Here is a 27,733-nt window from a genome sequence, read left to right on the forward strand (position 1 = left end):
GGGAGACTGAGGTGGGCAGATCACTTGAGGCCAATAGTTCGAGATCAGCCTCACCAACATGACGAAACGCCATTTCTACTAAAAATATAAAAATTAGCCAGGCATGGTAGTGTGGGCCTGCAGTCCCAACTACTTGGGAGGCTGAGTCAGGAAAATCTCTTGAACCGGGAGGTGGATGTTGCAGTGAACCCAGATTGTGCCACTGCCCTCCAACCTGGGTGACGGAGTGAGATTCTGTCTACAAAAAAAAAAAAAAAAAGATATAGCTAACAAAGATAGTGAAATAAGAATTATGTTTATGGATCTTTTGCTGAATCTACTACTAGGAGAAAACCCAACCATATTACAACCTTGAATTGGGGCAGTAGTGTCTAACTTGTAAGATTTGTGAATACACAGACTTCCATCTGACCCTTCACAGCTCTGTTGTAAGCAGATCCTTACAACATTTTAAAAATGACATATGCCCTCTAAAAATAATGCGTGCCAAAAGGACTTGTATCCAGCATGCATAAGGATTTCTTAAAACTTAATAATAAAAATAAAACAACCGTTTTTTAAAAATGTGCAAGAGTTGAACAAACATTTCCCCAAAGAAAATATATGAATGGCCAATGAGCACTTGAAAAGATCCTCAACGTCATTAGTCATCAGGGAAATGCAAATAAAATCCACAATGATAAACTGCATACCCATTAAAATGGCTAAAATTTAAGACTCATAAATCAAATATTGCTGAGACTGGAGCAAGTGGAACTTTTCATGCACTGCTGGTGAGTCACAATGTAAAATGTTACATTGTGACTTTAGAAAATAGCGTGGCAGTCTCTTCAAACATACACCTACCATCTAGCCATTCTATTCCTAGGTTTACCCATATGGCCAAAGATTTTTATGCAAGTGTTCACAGTGTTACTTGTAGTAGTTACAAATTGCAGTATATCCATACTATGGAATACTTCTCAGCAATAAGAAGGAATGAACTACTGATCCTCAAAACAACATGAATGAATTTCAAAACAGTACGCTAAGTGAAAGCAAGAGACACAAAAGACTCTTTAATTCTCTTTACATAAGAGTCTAGGCCGGGCGCGGTGGCTCAAGCCTGTAATCCCAGCACTTTGGGAGGCCGAGACGGGCGGATCACGAGGTCAGGAGATCGAGACCATCCTGGCGAACACAGTGAAACCCCGTCTCTACTAAAAATACAAAAAACTAGCCGGGCGAGGTGGCGGGCGCCTGTAGTCCCAGCTACTCGGGAGGCTGAGGCAGGAGAATGGCGTAAACCCGGGAGGCGGAGCTTGCAGTGAGCTGAGATCCGGCCACTGCACTCCAGCCTGGGCGACAGAGCAAGACTCCATCTCAACAAAAAAAAAAAAAAAAAAAAAAAAAGAGTCTAAAAAAGTCCAAAGCAGGTTGGTTGGCAGGAGCTCAGGAAAGAGAATTGACTGCAGTGGGTTAAGAGGAAACTTTTTGGGGTGATAGAAATTTTATCTTAATTGAGGTGGTACGTGTACTTCAGGTGTAGGTTATACCTTCGTCAAGCTAGGAGAAAAAGAATGTAATGTAACATGCAGTATTTTACTAATTTTAACTACATAACACCAACTGATAAATGCCTAGAGAAATAGCCTGAACTGTAGAATTGGCAGTTCTGTTCAAGATGGCTCACTGGTCCACAACTATTAATTATATATTCTCTCTTAGTTTCAGGTTCGCTCTAGTTAAAATCATGGCTTAGGGATCATAGGATAGCCATTGTTGAAGTAGGTGGAACCATTTGTTCTGTCAGCAGCTACCCACTGGATATTTTTGGGGGTGGCCAAAATTACTTGTAATGAAAAACTCGCTAATGCCTAATTGTATATAATTGTATACCCCAGCATGAAAGGGGAAAGATCAACTCCATGCATCATGCAGATGTTTCTGCCCTTGGAAACAGGAAATGGTAGGAAGAAAAACAGCATCGGCCGCATTGGAAGAAGCGAACCTTCAGCTCATGAGTCGAGGCTCTGCAGCCAGATCATCTTATGCTTGTCCCTGGTGAAGCATTTGAACTGGAGCCAGGGCAGTCTGTGAGTACTGCCAAAAGCCTTTATTACAGAAGATGCACACCTTCTTAGTAAAAACTGGGAGCTGTAGTATTAAAGTGAAAATTAAATGGAATTGATTTTTGTTCTAGCTTAGAAAGAACTTAAATTCTACCACTACAGCCTGACAGTCCTGCAGTCCTCTTCTGGTTTTTGTTTGTTTGTTTTTTCAGATGGAGTCTTGCTTTGTCACCCAGGCTGGAGTGCAGTGGGGCGATCTTGGCTCACTGCACCCTCCACCTCCTGGTGGAGGTGTTCTCCTGCCTCAGCTTCCCGAGTAGCTGGGACTACAGGCATGCACCACCATGCCTGGATAATGTTTGTATTTTTAGTAGAGACAGGGTTTCACCATGTTGACTAGGCTGGTCTCGAACTTCTGATAGGCGATCTGCCCACCGGTGCCTCCCAAAGTGCCGGGATTACAGGAGCCTGGCCTGCTTTTCTGTTTTTATTTTTGAATTGATTTTTTTTCACATTTTAATTTTTTTGGTTTAATAATGGTATGAGAGTAGGAATTCTCCCTGATGTGTAGGGTGAAAACAGTTGAGTTTCAGAGAGAGCAATAACTTACTTAGAAGTCACATAGCCAATAAATGAGTTTGAGACACTATATAAGAGTGACTTGGAGTCTACAGCCCACTCACTGATTTGCATTATTTATTTATGCAAAAGTAAGTAATGAGACTTTCTACACTTAATATAAAAATAATGGAAAACAAAAAGTTAAAACTTGTTAAGTCCAATACTTTAAAAAACCTGTTCAAACTATGGTCTTCCTGAGCTAATCTACCTTTCTTCCTTCTATTCCCTAAAGTAACTAATCACTGTTAACAATTTAGCCTGTATTGTTTCCTTAGTTTGGACATTTTCCTTGATTTGTACAGTCAGCCACACACACCTGCTCCCATTTTCTGGGGGCATGCTGTACTTACTGGTTTGCAGCAAGTTTTGTTTTTTATTTTACATATCTCTCATGACATTTCACTTAATATGTCCCATTTTTTCAGGTCAGTGCCTATAGACCTATCTCATTCTTTTAAATGAGGTAATATTCTGTTGTACAGATGTCCATAATAGTTCAATTATTCCCCTGTTGGTGGATATTTAGTCATTTCCAACTGTTTGAAATTATAAACACTGCTCCAACGAACCCCCGATCCTGCAAAATAGCACGGCTTAGGACCCCAAGGAAAACCAGTCCTAATGGGTGCAAGACTGTATAAATATTCACATTTGACAGACACATTCAGAGATGCATAGAGTTCATTAGATACTTCTTTGATGTGACGTTTGTACTTGAACAATATATTATTCCAGTACCTCACATCTTAGATGTAGGAGTCGCTAGGTCAAAGGATGTGTTTTGAATGTAAAACATGTTGAATGACTATTCTCACATTTTAAACAGGAGTAATCTACTACAAACTAGCCAGCCTAACCACTGCCTCTGCTCTCAGCAATGATGGGCTCATCAGCTTGGTGAGAGAGAACATTGCTCACAATCTTGCTTCTCAATCTTAATCTGTTTGTGCTTGATGTTTTGTGTAACATCACTAACCCTAATACTTGAGTATTGACTTTGGCCCTTCTGTCCATTTTATCCAAAAGCAGAAAGATAGCCTTCAAGGGACACCATTGCCTTAAGCAGAATATGCTATCCAACTTCTGGCTTGTAATGTTATTAGGGCCTTGAATAACTTTTATATTATTGTGGACTGAATGTATCCCCACAAAATCATGTTGACCCTCTGACCTCCAGTGTGATGGTCTTTGGAGATGAGGCCTTTGGCAGGTGATTAGAGCTAGATGAGGTCATGAGAGGGGGTCCCTCATGACCAGCTCAGTGGCCTGATAAGAAACATCAGAGAGCTTGCCCTGTTTCTCTGCCTACCTGGCACACACATACAGGAGAGGTGACGTGACCACACAGCAACATGGTGGCCACTGGCAAGCTAGAAGAGGGATCAGAATGAAACCTATTTTGCTGGCACCTTGATCTTGGACTTCCAGCCTGCAGAACTGTGAGAAATAAAATTCTTTTATTGAAACCACCCAACCTGTAGTCTTTTGTTGTGACAGTCCCAGCAAACTAGAACACATTATTGAAAACTTGCATTCAAAAAGTAGAGCGTGACATGCATGATAAAATTCAAGGCAGCAGTACACCTCTGGGACAGTCTGCCACAGTTCCCTAATCTGCCCGTATCCATGAGTGCAGATAGGAGTGGAGCCTCCAGGGCTTCCAGTCTGCAGCGTCTCTGTCACGTGGAAACCTGATGGGTGCCACTGCGACTGGGGCCAATTATGCACAGTGTCCACTAAACACAGAGAATTTTAGCCTTCCTCATTAGCCACTCATAAAAAGACACTGAAGTATCCTGAAGATAAAAGAGAGATTTCCACCGTGCCTCAATACAAACCCCAGTCTGGGCCTCCGCATGACAGGTGTTGTGCCTAGTGTTTTGCGCAAGTCATCTCAGAGTCCTGACCAGAGCCCATGTAGGGAACACGACCTGCTTGGATAAAAGAAGAGCTGCCAAACAACTGTGCTTGACAAGTGGGCCAGGCAGCAAGAAGGGCAACGCAGACGCAAAGCGGTTTGAGTCTCCACGATGTCTACTTCATGTTCAGGTATTCTCTGCTTTGACTTTCTAGTAGGCAGAAAGGATGACTATGAATATTGTAGCTAGACTGTGAGTTGAATAAATATCTCCAACAAAGGGTCTCATTGAATTATGTCTGACCAAACCCTGGAGATTTTTTTTCTTCCGATGTGACTAATGGAGTGTGCTGAGAATATACTCAAGGTCCACACTCAAGCTTTTCATTCTTCATCTGTAAGGTTTGGCCTTCCTTGTTTCTGTTGAAGAAAGGCAGGAAAGAGGCATGAATCTCCATGAGAAAACATTTGAAGGCTGGGTATGGTGGCTCATGCCTGTAATCCCAGCACTTTGGGAGGCTGAGGTAGGCAGATCTCTAAAGCCCAGGAGTTAGTGAAAAGCCTGGGCAACATAGCAAAACTCCATCTCTACCCACCCACCCCCCCCAAATACATACATATATATATATATATATATATATATAGCAAAAATTAGTTAGGCATGGTGGTGTGCGCCTGTGGCTGCCATGTGAGCCAGGATTGCACCACACAGCACTCCAGCCTGGGTGACACAGTGAGACCCTGTCTCAAAAAAAAAAAAGAAAACATTTGGGGAAGAATCCATCACGTGAGGAGTACTGGTGAGGCTATGAGAGAGAGCTGCTGCATACACCGCTGGAATCAGAGACTTGGAGACATGAAGTAAATCTGGCCTTCTAGGCAGAAAGGTGAAGATGTAGAGAAAATGTGCCTGGTTGGTATCAACCCTGATAGCAAAAGAAATGTTCTGCTTTCCACATGTCACAGCTTTTTGTCAGGAATAAAATATGCCTGTCCCTACAATAACCAACTGCTTAGGGCTGACAAGAAACCAGCTGTGACACAGAAAAAACAGTCACATTTGTTGCTAGAAAGGTACTGAGAAAAAGCTGCACTGGAGATAAGTGGGATTAATTAGAGATTTTTTGGCGTGAGTCTTGGGCAGAACATTTAAACAAGGAGCACTTGGGTGACACTGGGGCAGATGAGACAAGATAGCCAGACAGAGGTGCCCCTTAAGCAAATCACGTGGGTGAGATGACTTGTGCAAAACACTAGGCACAACGCCTGTCACGCGAAGGCCCAGACTGGAGTTTGTATTGAGACATCGTGGAAATCTCTCTTTGATCTTCAGGATACTTCAGCGTCTTTTTATTGGTGGCCAGTTAGGTAGGCTAAAATGGTCTGTGTTTAGTGAGCGCTGTGCATAATTGGCTCCACTTACAGTGGCACCCATCAGGTTTCCACGTGACAGAGACACTGCAGACTGGAAGCCCAAGAGGCTTCACTCCTATCTGCACTCATAGATACAGGTAGATTACAAGACTCTTGCAGGCATGGGCATTAAGGCAGCACCCAATTGTCACCCTGGCTCACCCCCAATGATCTGAGGCCATCTTTGTGTATATTAAAGAGGAATTGACATTTGAACACCTGCATGGGGCAGAATCTGGCTTGCCATAGAGAGAGTGTTGAGTGTATGCGTTAAAGAAGCATTACAGAGGAACTCCTAGCTACATCCTTACTTTTCTTGTTTGTTTTTGCATGCCTTATAGACAGGAGTGGAAAAAGAATTACTATTTTTGGTTTTGTATGGCTCCCTGTCTCATGTGGCTACAGTTTTAAGAATTTAACATTCTCTTCATGGCCCACATTTAACTCTGATTCTTCTTAATGCACATTCTGTAAATATCCAAGTCTGTACTACAGGTGTGTCTCATTTTAAGAAAAAAATATGGATGCATGGTGTGCACAGAGTCACCTATTAAAGTCTTATGTTCACAGAAATGAATAATCAAAATTTTAACTTGAATTTTAACGGCAAACCCATACGTGCAGTTAAAATTCAAGTTAAAAAAAGTCAAAACACAGGCAGCTTTGAGGAAAACATCTCTTGTCTCAAATGAGATAGGCGTATATTGCTGTTCCACTTGGCTCCTAGGTAGCCTCTTACTAGAGGATGAGGGCTTCATTCACAATCATTAAATAAAGACTTGGAGCATTATGAAGTTCCCTGAAGAGTCAGGATCATGGTAAAATATTTTTAAAATGGACGCTTCACATGACTAGTTCAGGGAACTGAGCAAAGAGAAGACTGAGGAAGGGAGTGGGCATGAAGGACACAGAAGGAGGTCCCAGCTGTTGGTCATGTCCACCAAGAGAGGAACAAGAAGGACAGGAACGACGCTGTGCATGCAGAGATGGCAGAGGGGGAAGGTGCTCAGGCTGACTGGTGAGTACAGTTAACCCTTGAACACGATGGGTTTGAACTGTACACGTTCAGTGGTATATGGATTTTCTCCTGCCTCTGCCACCCCCAACACAGTAAGAACAACCCTTCCTCTCCCCTCTCCCTCCTCCTCCTCCTCCTCAGCCTCCTCAACATGAAGATGATGAGGATGAAGACTTTCGTGATGATCCTCTTCCACTTAATGAAGGGTAAATGTATTTTCCTTATGATCTTCTTAACATTTTCTTTTCTCTAGTTTACTTTAAGAATACAATATGTAATGCCTATAACATGATATATGTGGTAATCTACTGATTGTGCCATCAGAAAGGCTTCCCATTTACAGCAGACTCTTAGTCGTTAAGTTTTGGGGGAGTCGTAAGTTATATGCATTTTTACTACACAGGAGGTTGGCACACCTGAGTTCCGAGTTGTTCAGGGGGCAACTGTATTTCAATGAGGAGTGATGAAAGGAGTCTGTGAAGTTACCTCTGGACGTCACCCCCTCTGGGAGGGGCTTCTCACACTTCTCGTTCATGTGGTTTGATTTCGCAGTGTCACAGCCCTGTGCTCATCCTTTATTTCACCACCACCACTGTTAGTCTTACAATCACCAACATGGTTTGGTTTTTTCTTGTAAGAGCCGGAGGTGTTTGGGAAGTGCCTCAGACAAGCTGTTCTGTAGCCATGGAGTACCATCTCCTACCTACTTCCTGTCACATTCCCTGTGCAAACCCCATCTGTTCTCTAAACCTCGCTCATGCAGTCTCCCCCTCCTCCCAGTTCCCATGTCGTCATTTTCTCTTCCCTACAGCCTTAACCATTTGGCTCTTGAATTGTAATTCTCTGCCTCTGTGTCTTCTCTGTCCTGCGAAAACTGCACAGGATAGGTTGGAGCATGACATCTTCTACGTCCTGCTCGAAGTACAAATAGAGTCCTAGGTCCGCCCTTGCAAATAAGGGGCAGTGTCAACTGTATGTACCATCGCAGAGAGCAAATTTGGGATGCTTAAAGGCAGAGCAGATCATTGCAGTGATAGACTGTGAATTTGAATTACGGTTGTGTTTATTTGGTTCAGCTGATAGAGAACTCATCTCTAAAAACCTTTTACTTACCTTAACTAGCAAAACTTAAAATTTACCTTTCAAAACATAGTGACATTTAACTCCATATAAGGTAAAAGGAGGTTCTTTAGTATCATGGAGTAGAGGAGGGGCTTTAAGGATGCTAACATGCCACTTCTTTCCTGTTACCACACCGGTGGGCCCTCCGTGGCTTGCCAACATTTGTACATGATTGGATTATGACAAAAACAGAGAATTATGTAGCCTGCCTCTTATTTTTGTCCCCTTTTCAACTCAGGTCCAATGAACTCAGAGAAAAAGGTCTACATTAAGAAAAAAATCCAAGGAAACAGAACACTGGCTTTTAAAGCATTTAATAAGTCAAAATCAAATAAAAGTGATTTTTAAAATAATAAATTTACATACGGTACATAAGCAAGACAGCTGAAGGTTTCTAAAATAGAAATCTGGTGCATATGGCCCGAAAACACCACGTGCTTTGATTACACTCAGGAAGCATGAGTTGCCTATTTGGGTGAGAAAATCCCATGTTACAGTGAGATCACTGGGCATGTTTTAGAGTAATTCCAGCCACTGCCATGTAAGTGTTTTTAATTCAGGGGTGCCTTCTACGTTTTCATCTTCTGAATATATTGTGACGGTGCAGGTTTGAGCAAAACTGGCATGAAATGAGAGCTGTTTTAGATGAAGATTGCAAGATGGATGGCTTGGCCCACAGTGGCAGTGGGTTGGGGGTGGAATGTGGACAATTACGATAAAGGCATGTCATTCTGTCTGACTCCCGGAGGGGCAGATAATCCTGGGGGCTTTGGTGTCACAGTTCCCAAAAGCAAGTTTGGCCAGACCATAGGCTTACATTGTGATGAGCTTGCCTTTTAAATTAATCTTCCAGATCAAGAGAGGGATCGTGGACCTAGACTGAAGCCTGACCAGTAGGGGGCGCTCCTTCCCCAGAGAGAAACTCCGAATGTCTTGAAAGGAGCTGACCCATACCCTTTGAAGGGGCATGCAATGGTGGAGAGTGAGAGAGGATTTAACAGAGCAAAGTGCTGTGTGAGAAATGAAGAGGGCTAGCAAGGCAAGAGTGTGAATCAGGTAATGCCTTTTTTTCCCCCGATCAAGTTTTTTCTGATTCTACACCACAGAGCAGGAGTGCCCAAAAACAGGTTGGCATCACCAATATATACTTTTCATTCTCCAGTTGCAGTAATCAGATACTTAAAAAGTGGCCAACCTATGACAAATCGTTGACTCATTCTTTAATGTGCTGTGGCTGATATATTCAGCCTCAACCCAAATTAGGTAAGGACAGCCTTAAATATATCAGTATAGCTGACCGGCCTTCCTATTGTTGGGACTTAAAAATAGAGACAGCAGTAAAAATTATGTATATGATATATATATCATATATATGAGATGCCAGCACCCACTGCTGTGACAATGATCACAATCCCTCTTTTTAAAAGATACATGTGGGAAAAGCTGATCCTTTTGTCAGTTGGCTTCAGACAAGTCAACCACAATTATTTTGTGTAAATATCCAGTGTTGCGAACTCTGGCTGGGCAGCCGTGCGGATGGAAATACAGAAAAGTGCCTCATCCAGCTGACAGCCACTGCTCTGCAGGGGCAGATGCAGGCTGGGAGTACCTGCAAGCTAAGGCCCTTCCCCTGAGTTGTGCTGCAAATACTGGGCAGAATTTGATGTAAAAGCAGTCAAATGGCAGGTCATCTTGATCTTTGCCTTCTAACTATAATAAATGTGAGAAGAATTTTAAGTAAAAACAGGATGTTTTGCTAAAAATTATTAAGAAATTGGAACGCTGTTACATACTAAATATCATCACAACCGTAAGGCTGTAGATCATATTTGAAATAAAGAAAAATGTGATTTTTCAGTTTTAACACGTTAAGAGCCTCTGTAACTTTTAAGGACGCTAATTTTTTCTGAGTATGCACATGGTGATGATATGTTGGGTTGGTAAAGCACTGGCTTCAGTCCTACAGGCACTACACCTCAATGGATACTTTGTTAACTATAGTTATATTAACTTTAAAAACAGTTCATGATACCCGTTCCTTATTCTTAGGAACTGAAGAGGAGGGAACTCTAGTGTTTGCATAATCATCGCCTCCCCATGTTAAGAGGACTCACCCTAGTAGACTTAATGGGCTTTGTATTTGGTTGGCTTTTTTTCCCTAGAGACACTGAAGTTGTTCTTGCATTCATTACCCTTAAAATTGCCAAGAGATAAGAGGTGGGAAGACAAAAAGGGAGCCTGATTCTATTCAGTAGATGAGAAAATAGATTTACAGAAGATAACTGGGAAATTGGCGGAGTAATGTCAGGGAGGCCTTGTCAGGACCAGGCAATGTCAAGGAAGCCTTCTTTGTCAGGCTCCAGAAAGGATTGCGTTCATCTGTTCTTCTACGGATCCACTTTCCTAGGCAGATGCCAGTGCCTTCCAGGTTTGTACGAAAGCAAAACACTGCTGACAATGGGCAGAGGGCCTGTCCCAAACCACTAGGAAGCAGGAGAGGGCGGGAATCTCAGTGAATCCCAGATGTATCCACCTGTGCTGAAGGCTAACCCCCCAACCTGTTTGGTGAGGTGCGAGCAGCCAGTTTGTTTCGTGGGTCAGAAGAGTGTATTAATGGTACCTGGAATCCTGCAAAATCCATGGAAACAAGGAAAAGCAGATCCCTATTTCAGCATGAACACCAGGCCTCATAAGGAAGGCTTTTCCCCATGACCTCACAGCTCTGCCTCCGCCTTTCATCTCTTCACAGTGAGCTTTCTTTCACAGTGGTCTTACCACCCAACCAGTAACAGTCGAATTTGATCATAACAAGGAGGAGGCTGGGCACAGTGGCTCATGCCTATAATCCCAGCACTTTGGGAGGCTGAGGTGGGTGGATCGCTTAAGCCCAGGAGTTTGAGACATGCCTGGGCAACATGGCGAAACGCTGTCTCTACAAAAATTAGCTGGGCATGGTGGTGCATGCTTATAGTCCCAGCTACTCAGGAGGCTGAGGCAGGAGGATCGCTTGAGCCCGGGAGGCAGAGTTTGCAGTGAGCTGAGATTGTGCCGCTATACTACAACCTGGAAAACAGCAAGATCCTGTCTTAAACAAAACAAAACAAAAAACACCAAATAAACAATAAGGAAGTCACCCTGTCCAAGAAATGCACTTTTATATGGTACCACCCCTTCTGGACCAAGGTTCCTATTTTGGAAATAAGACACCATGCTAGGCAAGGTTGTAATGGAAAAGAAAGGCTCTATCTCCAGCCTCCCAGATCACCCCATCTCTGTTGGCTCTCCTGAACCCAGTGGGGCTCACAGCTATTACTAAGCCGGGCTACAATTCCTGCCAGCCCATGACTAGGTCCAAAGTCCATGCAACAGAAAGAGGAGCAGGGGCCGGGGTGGGGGTGTTCCTTTAAAGATCTAGATTATGGATTTTAGCCTGGGTTCAACTGTAGCATAACCATTACAGACTAATGACCACCATGAGATAGTTTTTCCTTTCACACAGCAGCATCATTTATCTGGTAGTAGCAAGACAGCTGTATGACTTTTTTTTTTTTAAAGAAAAATAAGTTGTCAAGATTTGCCTACCAATAACTTTCCTATGTCTTGGCTCTCATGTCCAGTGGGCTAGTTTCCAACTGTTTGAGACTCAGGGTAATCCCAGAAACCTGTGCAGCATTGGCACAAAGGTTGTAGCGCAGATGCCAACAGATGTGTAGGTAACAAACTTGTAAGGCACTTCAATCTCCAGTCTCCGCCTGGCCTCCTTGTTCCTGGTGACCACCTTGAACCATGAGTATAGCACTTGCAGCGAGAGGTTTTGTACAAGCTGACGAACCAAGAGGATCAACACAATTCCCACTGCAAATTTGGTCAGACCCAAAACGAACATGTAGGTGGTGAGCGGTGGGATGTTCTGAATGACAGGGAGAGGTTCAGCCGGCTGGGATACAAGCTGGAAGAAATGGTTGATCCAGAATCCTATGGTCACTCCAGCCCCAGCAGCCAGAATGGTGGTGGTGTCCGCCCGGGTTGGGCTGTAGTAATCAGAAACAGGGTAATTGTAACACAGGAAGAATGGCACAACTATGACACACACGGGGAAGAGGGGGCTGGCTGAGTCCAGGCGGTCAATGAAGGTCCAGGCAGGGTAGGTGAGGACGATGAGGAGTGCGGTGATCAGGACGCCACCCAGCACATCCTTTGGGAAGGAGAGAAAAGAACAGTGTGAACCAATGAGTGTTTCCTTGTATACAGGTATAATTTGAGTCAAATATGGCTAATTTGATATTTAAAACACAATTTTTGCATTGTTTTATTTTACAGTACATGTTCAAAGAAAGTGTAAAGTTGTAAAAATTTGAAGTGAAAATGGGAAAAATGCTCCCAGCAACCATACTACTCATGTTACATATCTTCTTTTACCTTTTTTACCTTTTGGAATAAATTCTGTATTTGTTTTCTTAATGAATAACTGTAATCTCATTGTCCTTCAAACTTATGTAAATCTAGTATTTTGACACTTATATCACAAATACTGTCACCATCTTCACAGAGGTGTCACCATCCCTTCTTGGCAGGTGGGGGTTGGGCTGCAGGCTGGCTGAAGGGGGAAGCTCGCGGCTGGGGGAGCCAAATGTACAAAGCAAGCACGTCAATGTTATGTAGAGGACACGTTCCTTTGGGTTGGTTTGAGGAGACATTTGGATGTGGTAGCACCAAAATTCTTCTGCGTCAGCCTTGGCACTACTACCCTGCCTTCAGAGACAGGATTTCAAACAGTGTGCATACAATTTCATTGAGCGGTTGTACCATGCTTTATTTAATTAATCCCATTCTTTAGAACAGTAGCTTGCTTTCTTCCATTGCCTCCTCCCTTCCTTTCCTGCTTAAAATATCTTTAACTCCTTGATGTCCCACATGTCCCTCTTTCTTTAGTCTTCTCTTTGCACAATATAATTAATCGATTTTTAGTTTCAATACCTAGAGTTAAGCACTTTCCCTAAGTTTGCATGTTTCCATATATTCTTTTTCTCCTATATGTATAATAGAATTCTGAGGCTTGGTCTTGCTTTTCCTAATAACTTCATTATTTATTTCTCTTGCTTAGTGTCTAATACAATGACATCTGATTCGGATAAACAATGGGTAAGAATTAGATCTTAGAAATAATCACTAAGGCAACAGCAAGTTTCACAGATTAGTGGATATCCATCCATCTATCCTTCATACAGTGGCCATGTATGAGCGCCTACTGTTTGCCAGGCACAGTGCTAAAGGATCCAGGTGAACCAAACACACACCATCCCAACCTGTCCTGGACCTCACGGTCTGGTAAAGAGACAGGGAGTTACCATTATTTCAGAGGGAAAGAGGCTGACTAGGGATCTTGATGGTCCCTGGGGGCTGGAGAGGAGAGAGTGAACACAGGCAGGAGCCACTTCACACAGGGCCCTAAAGTCCAACCCATGCCATGCGTACTACATCCTGGGAACAGCCTGAGGCTCTGAAGTAGCTCTCACTGGGTAGCAACATGACTGGGTTTTCACTTATAAAGATTGTCTGACTGCAGTAGGGAGGGTGGACAGGGGCAGGGAGGAGTCAGGGTGGATGTGGGAGAACTAAGGGTGGATGGGGAAGGAGTGAGGGTGAAGGGAGAGGAGTGAGGGGGAAGGAGTGAGGGTGGATGGGGAAGGAGTGAGGGGGGGAGGAGTGAGGGTGGATGGGGGAGGAATGAGGGTGGATGGGTGAGGAGTGAGGGGGGTGGGGGAGGAGTGAGGGTGGGTGGGGGAGGAGTGAGGGTGGATGGGTGAGGAGTGAGGGTGGGTGGGGGAGGAGTGAGGGTGGGTGGGGGAGGAGTGAGCGTGGATGGGGGAGAAGTGAGGGTGGATGGGGGAGGAGTGAGGTGGATGGTGGAGGAGTGAGGGTGGATGGGGGAGGAGTGAGGGTGGATGGGGAAGGAGTGAGGGTGGATGGGGGAGGAGTGAGGGTGGACAAGAGAGACTGCCTGCCTCTCAGAGGAAGAGATGAGTGTCCTCACCGCCTGCACCTGGCTCCAGGGCTTCACCAGTGCGCACTTCAGTTCCCCTCCACTATCCCCTCAGGCTTCACCATCTCTGCAGCCTCCCTCCCTGTGGTGTCTTTTCTTGGGTGTATGAATATGCACTGATATTGCCTTAATTTGGGGGAAAACAAATCCTTCATTTAGGCTTCCTGGTTGCCAAAATTGAGCCAAACTCTTTGGGTTTTCTACACATGTTGCCTCCAATCTCTCAACCTGATGTGCAGCTGCTTCTAAGCTCCTGCACTCAGATGATGCCACTCTCAAAGGCCACTCACCGGACATTCATTGGCTATACGCCACTCTCAAAGGCCACTCACCGGACATTCATTGGCTATACGCCACTCTCAAAGGCCACTCACCGGACATTCATTGGCTGTACGCCACTCTCAAAGGCCACTCACTGGACATTCATTGGCTGTACGCCACTCTCAAAGGCCACTCACTGGACATTCATTGGCTGTTTCTTCAGCATCTAAGTCTTCCAACAGCCCCATATTTCCCCTTGGGGATCCATAAGGTTCCAGGAAATTATGGAGTTGAAGCACCTGACATAGGCAGGCCAATCAACGCACTGAATTCCTTTCATAATGAATAGTGCAGGGGTAATCTTATGACCTTGCTACAACAATCAGGATGAACTGTAGGCCCGTTATTTGGAATTCTTGGAGAGAGATGCTCTGTCTCTCTCTTGACGTTGTGCTCTGGGATTTAAACCCTTTACTTATCAGACCTTTAAAATTCAGCTTTTATTAATGTTACCCTAAAATAGCCTGAATCTTCTGTGACCTCTAAGAAGTCTTTTTCTCGATTTCTTCCTTTACCTCTTCCTCTTTCCACATCCTAAACATGGGCATTTGTACAGATTCTGTCTTCAAGCCTTGCATGTTTCTCTCGAGTCTACATAGCTCCCTGGTTTCATCTCTCCATTCCCGATCAGTGTGCCTCTCAAATCCACCTCTTTGAGCCTCTCTCTCAAAATTGAGGCCCGCATTTTTTAATTGAATGCTAAACATTTCCATCTGGATGTCCTATCATCTCCCTTAAACCAAGTTTTCTAAAATAAAAATCAACAACCACCAAAAAGAAAAACGGATAAAAGAAATGAGCAGATAACAGAAAAGGAAATATAAATGTCTCTTAAATGTATGAAAATATCCCTAAGCTTACTCATAATAAAGTATGAAAATTATACTAGGGAGAAACTAAAACTTATGTTCCCACAGTAATGGTATGTACATGCTTATAGCAGTTTTATTAATAATCAGCCCAAACTGGAAACAGCCCCAATGCCCTGAATGGGGAAACGGGTAAATAAACTGTGATACTTCTCAGCAGTAAAAAGCAACACACTACTGATGCTTGCAACAGCTTGGATGAAACCTCCAGGAAATTATGCCGAACTGAAGAAGTCAAGCTCCAAGGGATACATACCGTGTAGTTCTATTTAGATAACATTCTCGAAAAGATAAAACCATAGTGATGGAGAATTGATCATCAGTTGCCTAGGGGTTTCGGATTGGGGGGAGGTTGTGACTCCAAAGGGATAGGAGGAGGGAGGTTTGGGGATGATGCGACTGTTCCTTATTTTAGTGGGGATCACTCAGATCAAAACATGTATTAACATTCATGGAACTTTATGCCAAACATAAAGTCAATTCTACTGTTAATTTTTAAATTAAAATTTCAAAATAGATTTCAGACACGTAAACAAAAACTAAAAAGCTAGTAGGCTCTTTTGTTGCCACTGAATGCCCACTGCTGTCTGCAAAGCAGGCTCTGGACCCCTGGCGAGGTTCCCAGTATAGCTGCTCCCTCCTCCACCTTCCCACACAAACCATGCAGAGAATGGACTCCTCGCCTGTCCCTGCTGACAGAGATGCAGAGGTTTAACATTCTGTTAATGAAACTGTAGGGGTGAACTGAGAGGGACTCTTTTTCATTAATCATATGAATGCAAAATGGTATAACATTTATGGGGAGGAGCCTGTCAATAGCTTTAAAAATTACACACTTATTTATCCTCCAGCCCAACAATCTCATTCTGGGAGTTGACCTTAGAGATATAACTGCTCACGTTTAAAAGGAGATACTTACAAGGTATCTGTTGTAGTATTGTTTGTAATAGCAACACACTGGAAATAACCCAAGTTCCATCTATAGAGGACTACATTTTACTATGATATAGCCACGCACTGGAATACTATGCCGCTGCAAAAAGAACGAGGAAGCTCTGACAAGAAATTTTAAAAAGCAAGGTGCAGAACAGTGCATACAGTATATTACCATTTCCGTTTTTAAAAGCTGGGCAGGTACGGAGATACCCTTTCACCTGAATACACAGAGGTGCTACTTGGATGGCTGGGGACAGTCCGGAGGAGACTTTTCACAGGATGCCCTGTGTACCTTTTGAGTTTTGTATCATGTGAATACAGTACCTCTTTTTAAAAAGTAAGATAAAATTCAGTCTCTCCTCTTCCAAACAGTATCTGCCTTTCAGCTTCACATGAGTGGGATCTCAGGACCCTCACTGTGTCCTCCACACAGGATGGTGTGATAAGATCTCACTTCTGAAGCTCTGAGGGCATTTTGTTTGTGCGTTTTTAAAGGCATAAGAATTCTGAGGGAAGGAGAGCCAGGTGAATGAGCTTCACACTGCAAACAGGTCTCTCCTCTCTTGTGGGGGACAGAAGATTCTCCCACTCAGATCCTCTCCCGGGCAGCTCCACTGGACTCAAGTCTGTGCCCTAATGAAGCCTGGAAGATAAAAAGTCATTTTACCTAAATTTATAATGCACAGAGCTAAATAATGCTGCTTTGAGACTCCCCTGGCAGAGGGACCTCCAAAAAGACGGATCCTCCCTAGGCCACACTGCCCTGATGGTTATTTCAATGGCAAATGTTCTCAGAGTTTAGTGTGCATTGGAATCTCCTAGGAAGACAGTTAAAATGCAGATTCAGGGTACTGCCCTCTGATTGTGATCAGAAGTGTGGCCCAGGAGTCTACATTTTAACACCACAAGGTAATTCTGATGTCATGAGTCTAAATAGAAAACTCGGAAATACTAGCATAGAGGTTTGCAAAGTCTTCTATGACATGGGTTTCATTAATCCTGTCGTTCCAGGTTTTCTCTCACTTTCCCATTTGAACTTTCTGCCCCACTCACATAGTTCTATTTGCTTTTCCCAAATATGCCTAATACAATTTTAGGGTCAAAATTTTGCATTTGTTTTATGTACAGCACACTTTAACCACCTCCATCAAGGTCTTATTGGTGCTTCTAAGGCTAAATGTAAAAGCTACTTCCTTTCCAAAATATCTTCATGTGTTAACACAGTTGGAACCAACCTTTCTCTCGCTTTCTCCCTGAACCGAATGTGAAGGCACTTGCTGAATGTGACTACAAAAGCCCTTCCTTGCATTGCCTTTTGCTGTTGTTGTGTGTTGCCTGCCTTTCCTCTAAGTCGATTATAGGGTCTGATCAGCAAGGTCAGGGTCTTTGCATTATTCCACAAAGCTCCTAGCCTAGTGCCTAACACATAGTAGACATTGAGTTACAGGAATTGGGACACTGGAATGCCTTTTTTTTTTTTTTTTTTGGTCATTTTCGAATGTTTTATTTCCATAGGTTATTGGGGAACAGGTGGTGGTTGGTTACATGAGTAAGTTCTTTTTTTGTTTGTTTGAGATGGAGTTTCGCTCTTATTGCCCAGGCTAGAGTGCAATGGCGTGATCTCAGCTCACCACAACCTCTGCCTCCCAGATTCAAGTGATTCTCCTGCCTCAGCCTCCTGAGTAGCTGGGATTACAGGCATGCACCACCATGCCCGGCTAATTTTGTATTTTTAGTAGAGACAGGGTTTCTCCATGTTGGTCAGGCTGGTCTCAAACTCCTGACCTCAGGTGATCCACCCATCTCGGCCTCCCAAACTGCCAGGATTACAGATGCCACCATGCCCAGCTTGAGTAATTCTTTAGTGATGATTTGAGAGATTTTGGTGCACCTATCACCCGAGCAGTATACATTGCACCCAATTTGTAGTCTTTTATCTCTCACCCTCTTCTCATCCTTTCCCCAAGTCCCCAGAGTCCTTTGTGTCATTCAAAACCATAATGCAATACCACCTTATTCCTGCAAAAATGGCCATAATCAAAAAATTAAAAAATAATAGATGTTGGCTTGGATGCGGTGAACAGGAAACACTTCTACACTGCTGGTGGGAATGTAAACTAGTACAACCACTATGGAAAATAGTGTGGAGATTCCTTAAAGAACTAAAAGTAGAACTACCATTCAATCCCACTACTAGGTATCTACCCAGAGGAAAAGAAGTCATTATACAAAAAAGATATTTGCACACTCATGTCTATAGTAGCACAATTCGCAATTGCAAAAATGTGGAACCAACCCAAATGCCCATCAGTCAACTAGTGGATAAAGAAACTGTGGCATACATACAATGGAATACTACTCAGCCATAAAAACGAATGAATTAATGGCACTCACAGCACCCTGGATGAGATTGGAGACTAGTATTCTACGTGAAGTAACTCAGGAATGGAAAACCAAACATTTTATGTTCTCACTCAAAAGTGGGAGGTAAACCATGAGGATCCAAAGGCATAAGAATGGAATGCCTTTCCCTTATTCCAATTATCTATAATACTTAGTACCCATTGTTTCAATATATAAATAAAAATTTGTCTTCCTTTCCTCTGTCTTCCTTTGTAATTGCTGATTTATAACCAAATTCTCAGACATCTGGTTGGAATATTTTTTATAAATGAATTCTGTTCATCTTCAATGCTTCAGGAGACTAGACTATTATGGTTCATAACCCCAGCATTTGAGGCAAAAGTAATTTTAGTCAATATGGCTGTTGGTGAGATTTTTAGCCATAAAGGTGACATTGTAATAAAGACATATAGGTATTTTTGTAAGGAAAATGCTTGGACTCTAGCTAATGAGCTTTCTAATATAAGTCTCTAAATTTCTTATAATAAAATTATTCCTAACAGTTTCTAAAAATAAAGACTATAAATACTTGAAAATTTAAAAACAACTTTTTGTATTAGTTTTTTTAAGCTAGTAAATTCAGAGAAACTATGAAAGCTCACAAAATATCTGTCTTTGAACTGAATCTGTTGTTTTTATTTTTTTGCATATTAAAAGTTAGGAGGTGACTTCTTTGGAGCCGCACAGTGCTTGGCACAGTATGTGAGGCCAGAGGGAAAACGGTTCATGGTTCTACAGGACAGCAAAGGCAAGCTGTAGGGCAGATGACTGTAACAGAGGGCAAAAAATGGGGATAATTGTCCTGAACGGGTGGATTTGAGAGATGGGGAGAAGAGAGGAAAGAGTACAGATGGTTGATAGGGAGCATATGAGATATATGGAAGACAGGTAAAGAGAATGGTGCAAAAGGCATGATAAGGGAAAGATACAAGAGCAAAAATTGTGAGAATAAATATTCTTTACTTTGCAAAGAACAAATGTAAATCTCCTTCCCATAGAGAAATATAACTAGACTACAAAGTATACAAAATATACAGCATATTCAAACACCGAGACCCAGTGATTCCACTCCTAGGAACTGATTCTAAGAAAACAGCCAGAGACGATAATAAGGCTGCTCATGAAGTTTACATACAGGGATGATTCTTGTTGGGTTCTTGTTGGGTTATTTCAGCTCATGCCATTTAAATCCAAAAAGTAACACATGCTGCATTACAGAAACATCAGAAACAAGCAAAAATGCATAAAGTATGGAACATACATCATAAAAAGAAAGAATCAAGAGTGATAAATCAAGCATATTATGCTGCTTACACCAAAAAGGAGATAAAAACCATGCTGCTTTCTTATTTAATAATATAGCAGGAACATTTTCCATTTGAAAAGACAAATTTCTGCAACCTCATTTTCTATAGTTTCAAAGTAACCATAAGTGAGATGTTTTAAACAGAATACAAGCTTTACAGAAATGATGATCCCAATTTTATGTAAGTATATACTTGTAAGCATGGATAAAATGTCAGAAGGGAATAAAAATGTTAAGAGTAATTTTTTCTCTGTGTTGTGACATTACAAATGACTATTTTTTTTTTTTTTTTTTTTTTTGTTGAGACGGAGTCTCGCTCTGTCGCCCAGGCTGGAGTGCAGTGGCCGGATCTCAGCTCACTGCAAGCTCCGCCTCCCGGGTTTACGCCATTCTCCTGCCTCAGCCTCCCGAGAAGCTGGGACTACAGGCGCCCGCCACCTCGCCCGGCTAGTTTTTTTTTTTGTATTTTTAGTAGAGACGGGGTTTCACTGTGTTCGCCAGGATGGTCTCGATCTCCTGACCTCGTGATCCGCCCGTCTCGGCCTCCCAAAGTGCTGGGATTACAGGCTTGAGCCACCGCGCCCGGCCAACAAATGACTATTATCTTCTCTACACTCCAGGATATTCCAAATTTTCTAGTCATTACTTGTTACTTTTATTATAATATAATGAAATCAAGGAGAAAAAAATCAGAATGTGAAAATCAGAATGTTTCAAAACAGACTAAAGTAGAAATGATTGTTTATAATTTTCATATCATGCCAAAAAAATGAAATACCCCTAAGAATCTATATAATAATCAACATACCATTCCTCCGTGATCCAAGTAACTTTTAAAATAAAGGCATACAGGCCAGGCACGGTGGTTCACGCCTGTAATTCCAGCATTCTGGGAGGCCGAGGTGGGTGGATCACAAGGTCAGGAGTTCGGGACCAGCCTGGCCAATATGGTGAAACCCCGTCTCTACTCAAAAATACAAAAAGTTAGCCGGATGTGGTGGTGTGTGCCTTTAGTCCCAGCTACTCAGGAGGCTGAGGCAGGGGAATCGCTTCAACTTGGGAGGCAGAGGTTGCAATGAGCTGAGATTGTGCCACTGTACTCCAAACTGGGTGACAGACTGAGACCTCATCTCAAAAAAAAAAAAAAAAAAAAAAAAAAACAAGATGTGTTTCCAGCCTTACCCTATGGATCACATTGTCTGAAATACAGTCAACCTTTAAGTCAGTTTACCATCCAAGGTTTATATGTATAAGTCTTTTAAATTATTTGGAAACAAAAAGAATCATTACACAAAACTAACATCTTCCAACGTTCAAATACAGAAAGTTCTAAATCCCTTTGATTTTTTAACCTATTCTCATTTTCTGTTATAAAACTTGATATTTAGGTAAAAGCTTGAGCTTATTATATCTCATTACAGGAAACGATAATAGAGGCAGACAAGCTCTAGTGTGTAAAAAAGAATGCTAATAGAGCTACCCCAAGCATCAGAACAAATTTTAAAAGTAAATGCTTATATAAACCCATAAAATAGAGTGTTTTCATTCTTAGCCAAACCGAAACACTCCTTTTTTTGGTAAACATCTCTGGGTATCTCAACAGCAGACCCTAAACATGAAAACTCCCAGCATTTACTAATTCTGACCCTACATCACATTCCCATATGCAGTTTACTGCGACAAATTCCCATTCTATCTCCAAACATCTTCCCTGAAGAATGCTATTGAACAGGCCAACACAACACAAGGTTAGCTAGTGAGAAAGAAGGGGAGAGAACAAACCCATTCAGTCAATTGTTAGGAAAGAATGCATTCAGATCTTGAAACTATTTATGCCGAGAACTCTATGATTCTGGCATCTTCCCCTCTGCCAGGTCCCCTGCTGAGAATGTGAAGGGCCTTCTCTGCCCTTGGCTGTCTTCACAGAGCGAGCTGAAGCTGGGAGCAGAGTAAAAGCCAAGACCCACTTCTTTGCAGATGCTGCAAATGCTTTGAATGCAAGCAGACACTGACATTAAAACAAACGGAAACAAAGCAAAACACTGCAGTTGTTCTAGAAAATAACTTTTAGTCATAGATCGGTCAATGTTTCCTAGTTAACAGAATATTTATTCTTTTCTATGCTAGCTCAAAATGAATTCAATTTCTGAGAATAATGCAGATGAGATTCAATAGCAGCCAAATCATAAGGAGGAGGCAACATTATTCATGAATATGAATATAAATGATTACAGAGAGAAACCTACATGTAATTAGCATATGTATGGGGAGAAAAGTGAATGCATAAGTTCAAAAATATTAATTTCCTATTGAAAGCACATCAGTGTCCGTAGGGATTAGTCAAATCACAAAGCTGATTTACCTGCCACACGGTATGAGCAAAAGCAGTAGAATCGCCTGATATGAATGACTCTTTGAGTGGGCACTCTGTCACTGAAAGCATGTGCTTTCCATGCCATGAGCCGCCTTAGGTATCCTAGCATTGTTACAAGTCTCGAACTAAAAATCACTAGGTGTGGAAAGAGAAAGCTTTGAAAAAGACTGAAAACTGACTGAGGCTCAGGAGTAACTACATGAGGTAGAAAGAAGTATGTCAATTTGCACCTTCTGTAATTTTAGAATACATGTCTACTTGGAAAGTGAATATATTTAAACCTTCAGTTGAAATATGAAGTTTAACAGAAGATGGTTTTCTATAAGTGTGTTAAGAAAAATTATACGAAACATGAACAGAAGGTAAAACCTGATTTCTATGTCATATGGGGGCAAAGGCCACCCCATGGGATTATAAAAGGGAAAGTACTTTGTTCAACTTATTGTTTACTATTGATTAATGACCTCAGACTTAGTGAAATGACAGGTTAGTTGGTAGATTTTTGTCTGGCTGAAATGCAAATAATTTCGGTTTGGTGGAAATGAAACCTACAAAGGTTACAGTTTGTTGCCCTGCAGGACAGTAGCCCTGTAGGACATATAACTAGTTTTGTATATAACCCAGAAATCTCTGTGTAATACTTCTTTATTAGATTGTCTATACATATTTACTAGTTCCTTCATTAAATCTTACTGGTACTTTCATTAATTAATGAATTTAACAAAATCTTTGACACATTCATTTCATTTTTGGAAGGGAGTTATTATTTTACCATTTAAAAATTATACCTTAGCAAGTACATAATTATTTCAATGTTTATTTATATGACTGAATATTTATAAAGAAAATTATGTTAGATGATCGAATATGGATATTGCATGTAAAAAGAATTATAATTTACTTTTGCTTTCCTTTGTATGCTCTCTTTAAATGGTACTGGTTTGCTAAAAGGTAAGTAAGGCAGGTATTATGTTTCTCGATGTGATAATATAATAGTATAATAGTATAATTTGCATACTTTGTATAATATCAGTATTAACTGGAAATGTATTTGAGTATACTATATATTTCTAAACTTTATTTCATATCAAGCATGATTTAGGATATAATCACTTGCTTGTCTTGACTTCACAGAATCTAACAAGTCCAAACAGAGGTCTTCATGAAACAGACAAAATTTCCCCACCCATAATTCACATGAATATGAACCGTTCTACTTATAATGAATCACAGGATTTGGCAGGTCAATAGGATTGTGACATTAGATCAAGCCTCCAGGCAGGTTATAACATCATCTTTGACAACTGCTAAGCAGCTTGCGAGAATGACAAGCCTAGGGAAGGGCAATCTGCTAGAAGACACAAAGGCACTGTCAAACATTCAAGCGATTTTGCTCAAATCTGGGTGGGCAGAGGGGCCTCTGAGCAATAAGAGAACAGAAAAGAGTTATGTTGGATGCAATATAATTGTTAAGCAGGCCCATGCAGGTGGAAATTTAATTGACATTGTCGCCATATTTGCTGGGATGTGTATCTAGACTTTCAGTGCTTTTCAAACTATATATTGCATTCAGATCTCCCGGGAAGTTTGTTAAAATGCAGGTCTATTCAGTAGGTCTGGGAGGGGCCTGAGAGTCTGCATTTCTGACAAACTCCCAGGTGACACTGAGGTTGCTGGTCAGAGGATTCACCTCACTAAATCACAAAGGCCAATGTGAACTCTTCATGCTAAAGGGGGCACATCAGAGCTTCTGGCATGCTCTTTTTTTTTCTTTTTTTTTTTTTTGCAACATGTGTAAAAGAATAAAAACATCTGAATTATATAGAGCTCTTATAGTCTTTGAAAGTCCTAGAGTGATATTCCAATATACTAATACATAAGCACAAATAGGCCCAAGAGAAAAATCTGGAAATTCTTTGTAGACCTGGAGACATGGGTGCTCTCATACAGAGGAAAGTAAATCTATCCCAGCCTTTTGTCACTGACCTTGGGAAATGTTGCTTGAGCTGTTGAGTCCTGGTCCTGTGCAAAAGCAAAACTCCCTGGGGACATACTTTATATCCCTTCCACATACTAGGAACTAGAGATTACTGGAGATTTTTAAAATGTTAGTTGTTTTTTGCAGATTGTTCCAGTGAAGTCAAATATGGCCATGTTCTCTTTTTGACGAGGTTGGACAATCTCACTTACAGAGATTGTGACATCCTTGTTATTAAGTATGTTTCAAGTGAGCAGAAGGTTAAACCATTTAATTTTATTACAATGGGGAAGTGACATCCAAGATGTAATGAGGTACAAGGTTGTGGTGCTTGGGTGACCCTTTGCTTTCAGAAATGTGGTGAGTACTCAGTATTATGGTGTGGAAATCCAACTATGCCATAGGCCTATGCACTTGGATTAATTTTATGCAGGTGTCAGGGCTTTAAGAAATCAAATAAATCATAGCACTTACTGGAAACCCTGTATGCATTTAAACATATGATACATGGCATGTTTATTTCCTTTCCCAACTGAGCATGTTTTAAGGAACATTCCCACAGACATACATAAACACAGACCTCAGCAGTGTTTTGAGATTAAAATGATGTTCCAGACCTTTAGCTAATTTTCAGACCATAACTGCAAGCCAGCTACTTTGTTCTTCTACATCCGCTGTATCCAATCAGTGTTCATCAATTCACCAACAGGATAGATTTTGGTAACAGACCAGTTCTTAGGCAGTTTTATGGCTGTGATGGATAAACAATCCATTTGCCCTTTTGTGATGGGCTGGAATCTGCTGTTTCTCTTGACGGGCTACTTGGCCCGGCTCAGTTCTAGACTCTTTAAGGTGGAATTTCTCATTTGGAAACCGCCACCACAGAGAAAGGAAGGATAGATATTAATTCTTTTGAGAACGTAGTTCCCTTTTTCAATTGTATTTGGGAGGTAGAGTTGTAATGATTAAGAGAAATCTTTTTTTTTTTTTTTTTGAGACGGAGTCTCGCTCTGTCGCCCAGGCTGGAGTACAGTGGCCAGATCTCAGCTCACTGCAAGCTCCGCCTCCCGGGTTTACGCCATTCTCCTGCCTCAGCCTCCCGAGTAGCTGGGACTACAGGCGCCCGCCACCTCGCCCGGCTAGTTTTTTGTATTTTTTAGTAGAGACGGGGTTTCACCGTGTTAGCCAGGATGGTCTCGATCTCCTGACCTTGTGATCCGCCCGTCTCGGCCTCCCAAAGTGCTGGGATTACAGGCTTGAGCCACCGCGCTCTTGCAAATCAATGGTTAAGAGTTTTAAAATTGATTCCTAAACAACAGACAAAAGACATAAGCTCTTTGAAGGCTTAGACCAAAGGTTCCTTCAGAGATCATTCCTGGATAATCACATCTTGATTCCTGGATTCTTCTCAGTTGATTGATAGGATCCAATCAACCTCATATGATCCAACTAATTTGGAGCCACACGTTTACTATCTTTTAGCCTTGTGTCCTCCACACCCTTGTCCCTCCCTCCAGAGTGTGATATTATCTTGAGATTCTTAATTATATATGCAAAGCCCTTATTTCAAAATCATACACAGGCACTAACAGGTAAGACTTGGATATAACTTAGGCGTGTTGGCTCACACCTGTAATTCCAGCACTTTGGGAGGCCGAGGCAGGCAGATCACTTCAGGTCAGGAGTTCAAGACCAACCTGGCTAACATGGTGAAACCCCTTCTCTACTAAAAATACAAAAATTAGCCGGGTGTGGTGGCACATGTCTGTAATCCCAACTACTTGGGAGGCTGAGGCAGGGGAATCACTTGAACCTGGGAGGAGAAGGTTGCAGTGAGCCAAGATTGTGCCACTGCACTCCAGCCTGGGCAACAGAATGAGACTCTGTTTCAAAAAAAAAAAAAAAAAGGGAAAAAGAACATAAAAAAAATAAGCTCTTTGAAACCCATGTACTTGTTTGATTGTCAAAGTTCACATTAAGCATTGTTCTATTTTAAAAAAAAGAAAGAAAAGACACAGAGCAAAGAAAGAAATCATAATAAATGCAAGTACCAGTGGAAAAAGTACAGCTATTTTTCATTGCAATAAAGTCTAAAATCTTTCCTCTCTTCCAGGAAATCCTCATGTAAATAATAATAGAGCTCAAATAACTACTTGTTCAGTCATTCAATAGCTATTATGTGCTTTTATTTTTCATTAGCTATTACTTACTAAGAGATATACTTAGGAGAATAAGAATATTCTATGTCCATTAAATAAAAATAGCTTTGTTATTTTATAATAACAAGTTAGACCCTCTATTAAAAATGCATTTCAGAGCCCCGTGTCCATAACTAATGCCCATACACACTCACAATTTTACAACAGTGGCACCCTACTGTACAAGCTGTTCTGTAACTTGCTTTTTTAAAAAGATTAATAATATGTCACAGGCACCTTTCCAAAATAACAGAGCTATAGTATAGTCGACCCTCCATATCCATGGGTTCTGCATCTGGATTCAACCAATCTTGGATCAAAAATATTTGAAAGAAAAAATGGATGGTTGTATCTGCACAGAAACATGTACAGACTTTTTTCTTGTCATGATTCCCTAAACAATAAATCATAACAACTATTTACACTGAATTTACATATTAGAAACTGTAAATAATCTAGAGATGATTTAAAATGTATAGGAGGATAGGCATTGATTATATGCAAATACTATGACATTTTATATAAGGGAACTGAACATCTGTGGATTTTCATAACCATGGAGAATTCTGGAACCAGTCTCCCACCGATACCAAGGGAAAACTATATTTTAAGGGCTTGTATAATATTCCACTCTATGGACATACCATGCTTTATTTAACAAGATCAGATTGATGGATATTAAATATATTTTCATTGCTTGCAATTAAATGCATTCATGAACATGTTAGTAAATCAAAGCATGTGTTCTGAAGTCAGTCTGCTTAACTTAAAATCTCAGTTCAGCCTTTTAACAGTTATATGACCTTGGTCAGTATACTTAACTTCTCTATGTCTCATCTGTAAAAATGGGATAATAACAGTGCCTCCTTAGTTTTCTACTGACTACCCTATGAGGTAGTTAATATATGTAAAGCACTTAGAATGGCACTTAGCAGATCAAATGCTTAGAGATACATCTAATATATGATATGCAAGACCTCTATACAGAAAATGACAACATTAATAAGATAAATTACAGACCTAAATAGAGGCATGTACCATGCCCACATATTGGAATAGTCAATATTAAAAGATACCAGCTCTCTCAAATTAATCTATAGATTTAATTTAATCCCTACAAAAAGTCCAGCATTGGAGAAAATGAAAAGCTGATTCCAAAATTTATATGAGAATACAAGAATACTGAAGATAATTTTGAAGAACAAAGTTGGGAGGCTGTCAC

At 41.4% G+C, this 27,733-nt stretch overlaps 1 protein-coding gene across 1 annotated transcript in view; it reads right to left on the reverse strand.

The window, feature by feature from the left end:
- Positions 1-11,565: 11,565 nt before the first annotated feature.
- The window catches only part of SGPP2 (sphingosine-1-phosphate phosphatase 2), a 140,765-nt gene continuing 124,597 nt past the window's right edge, over positions 11,566-27,733 (reverse strand). The window contains exon 5 of the mRNA XM_033230069.1: positions 11,566-12,278. Coding sequence (XP_033085960.1) covers positions 11,727-12,278 — 552 coding nt within the window. The 3' untranslated portion in view covers positions 11,566-11,726. The remainder of the gene's footprint in view (positions 12,279-27,733) is intronic.

The sequence above is a fragment of the Trachypithecus francoisi genome, unplaced genomic scaffold (genome assembly GCF_009764315.1).
Source record: "Trachypithecus francoisi isolate TF-2019V2 unplaced genomic scaffold, Tfra_2.0 Lachesis_group13, whole genome shotgun sequence".
Classification (NCBI taxonomy): domain Eukaryota; kingdom Metazoa; phylum Chordata; class Mammalia; order Primates; family Cercopithecidae; genus Trachypithecus; species Trachypithecus francoisi.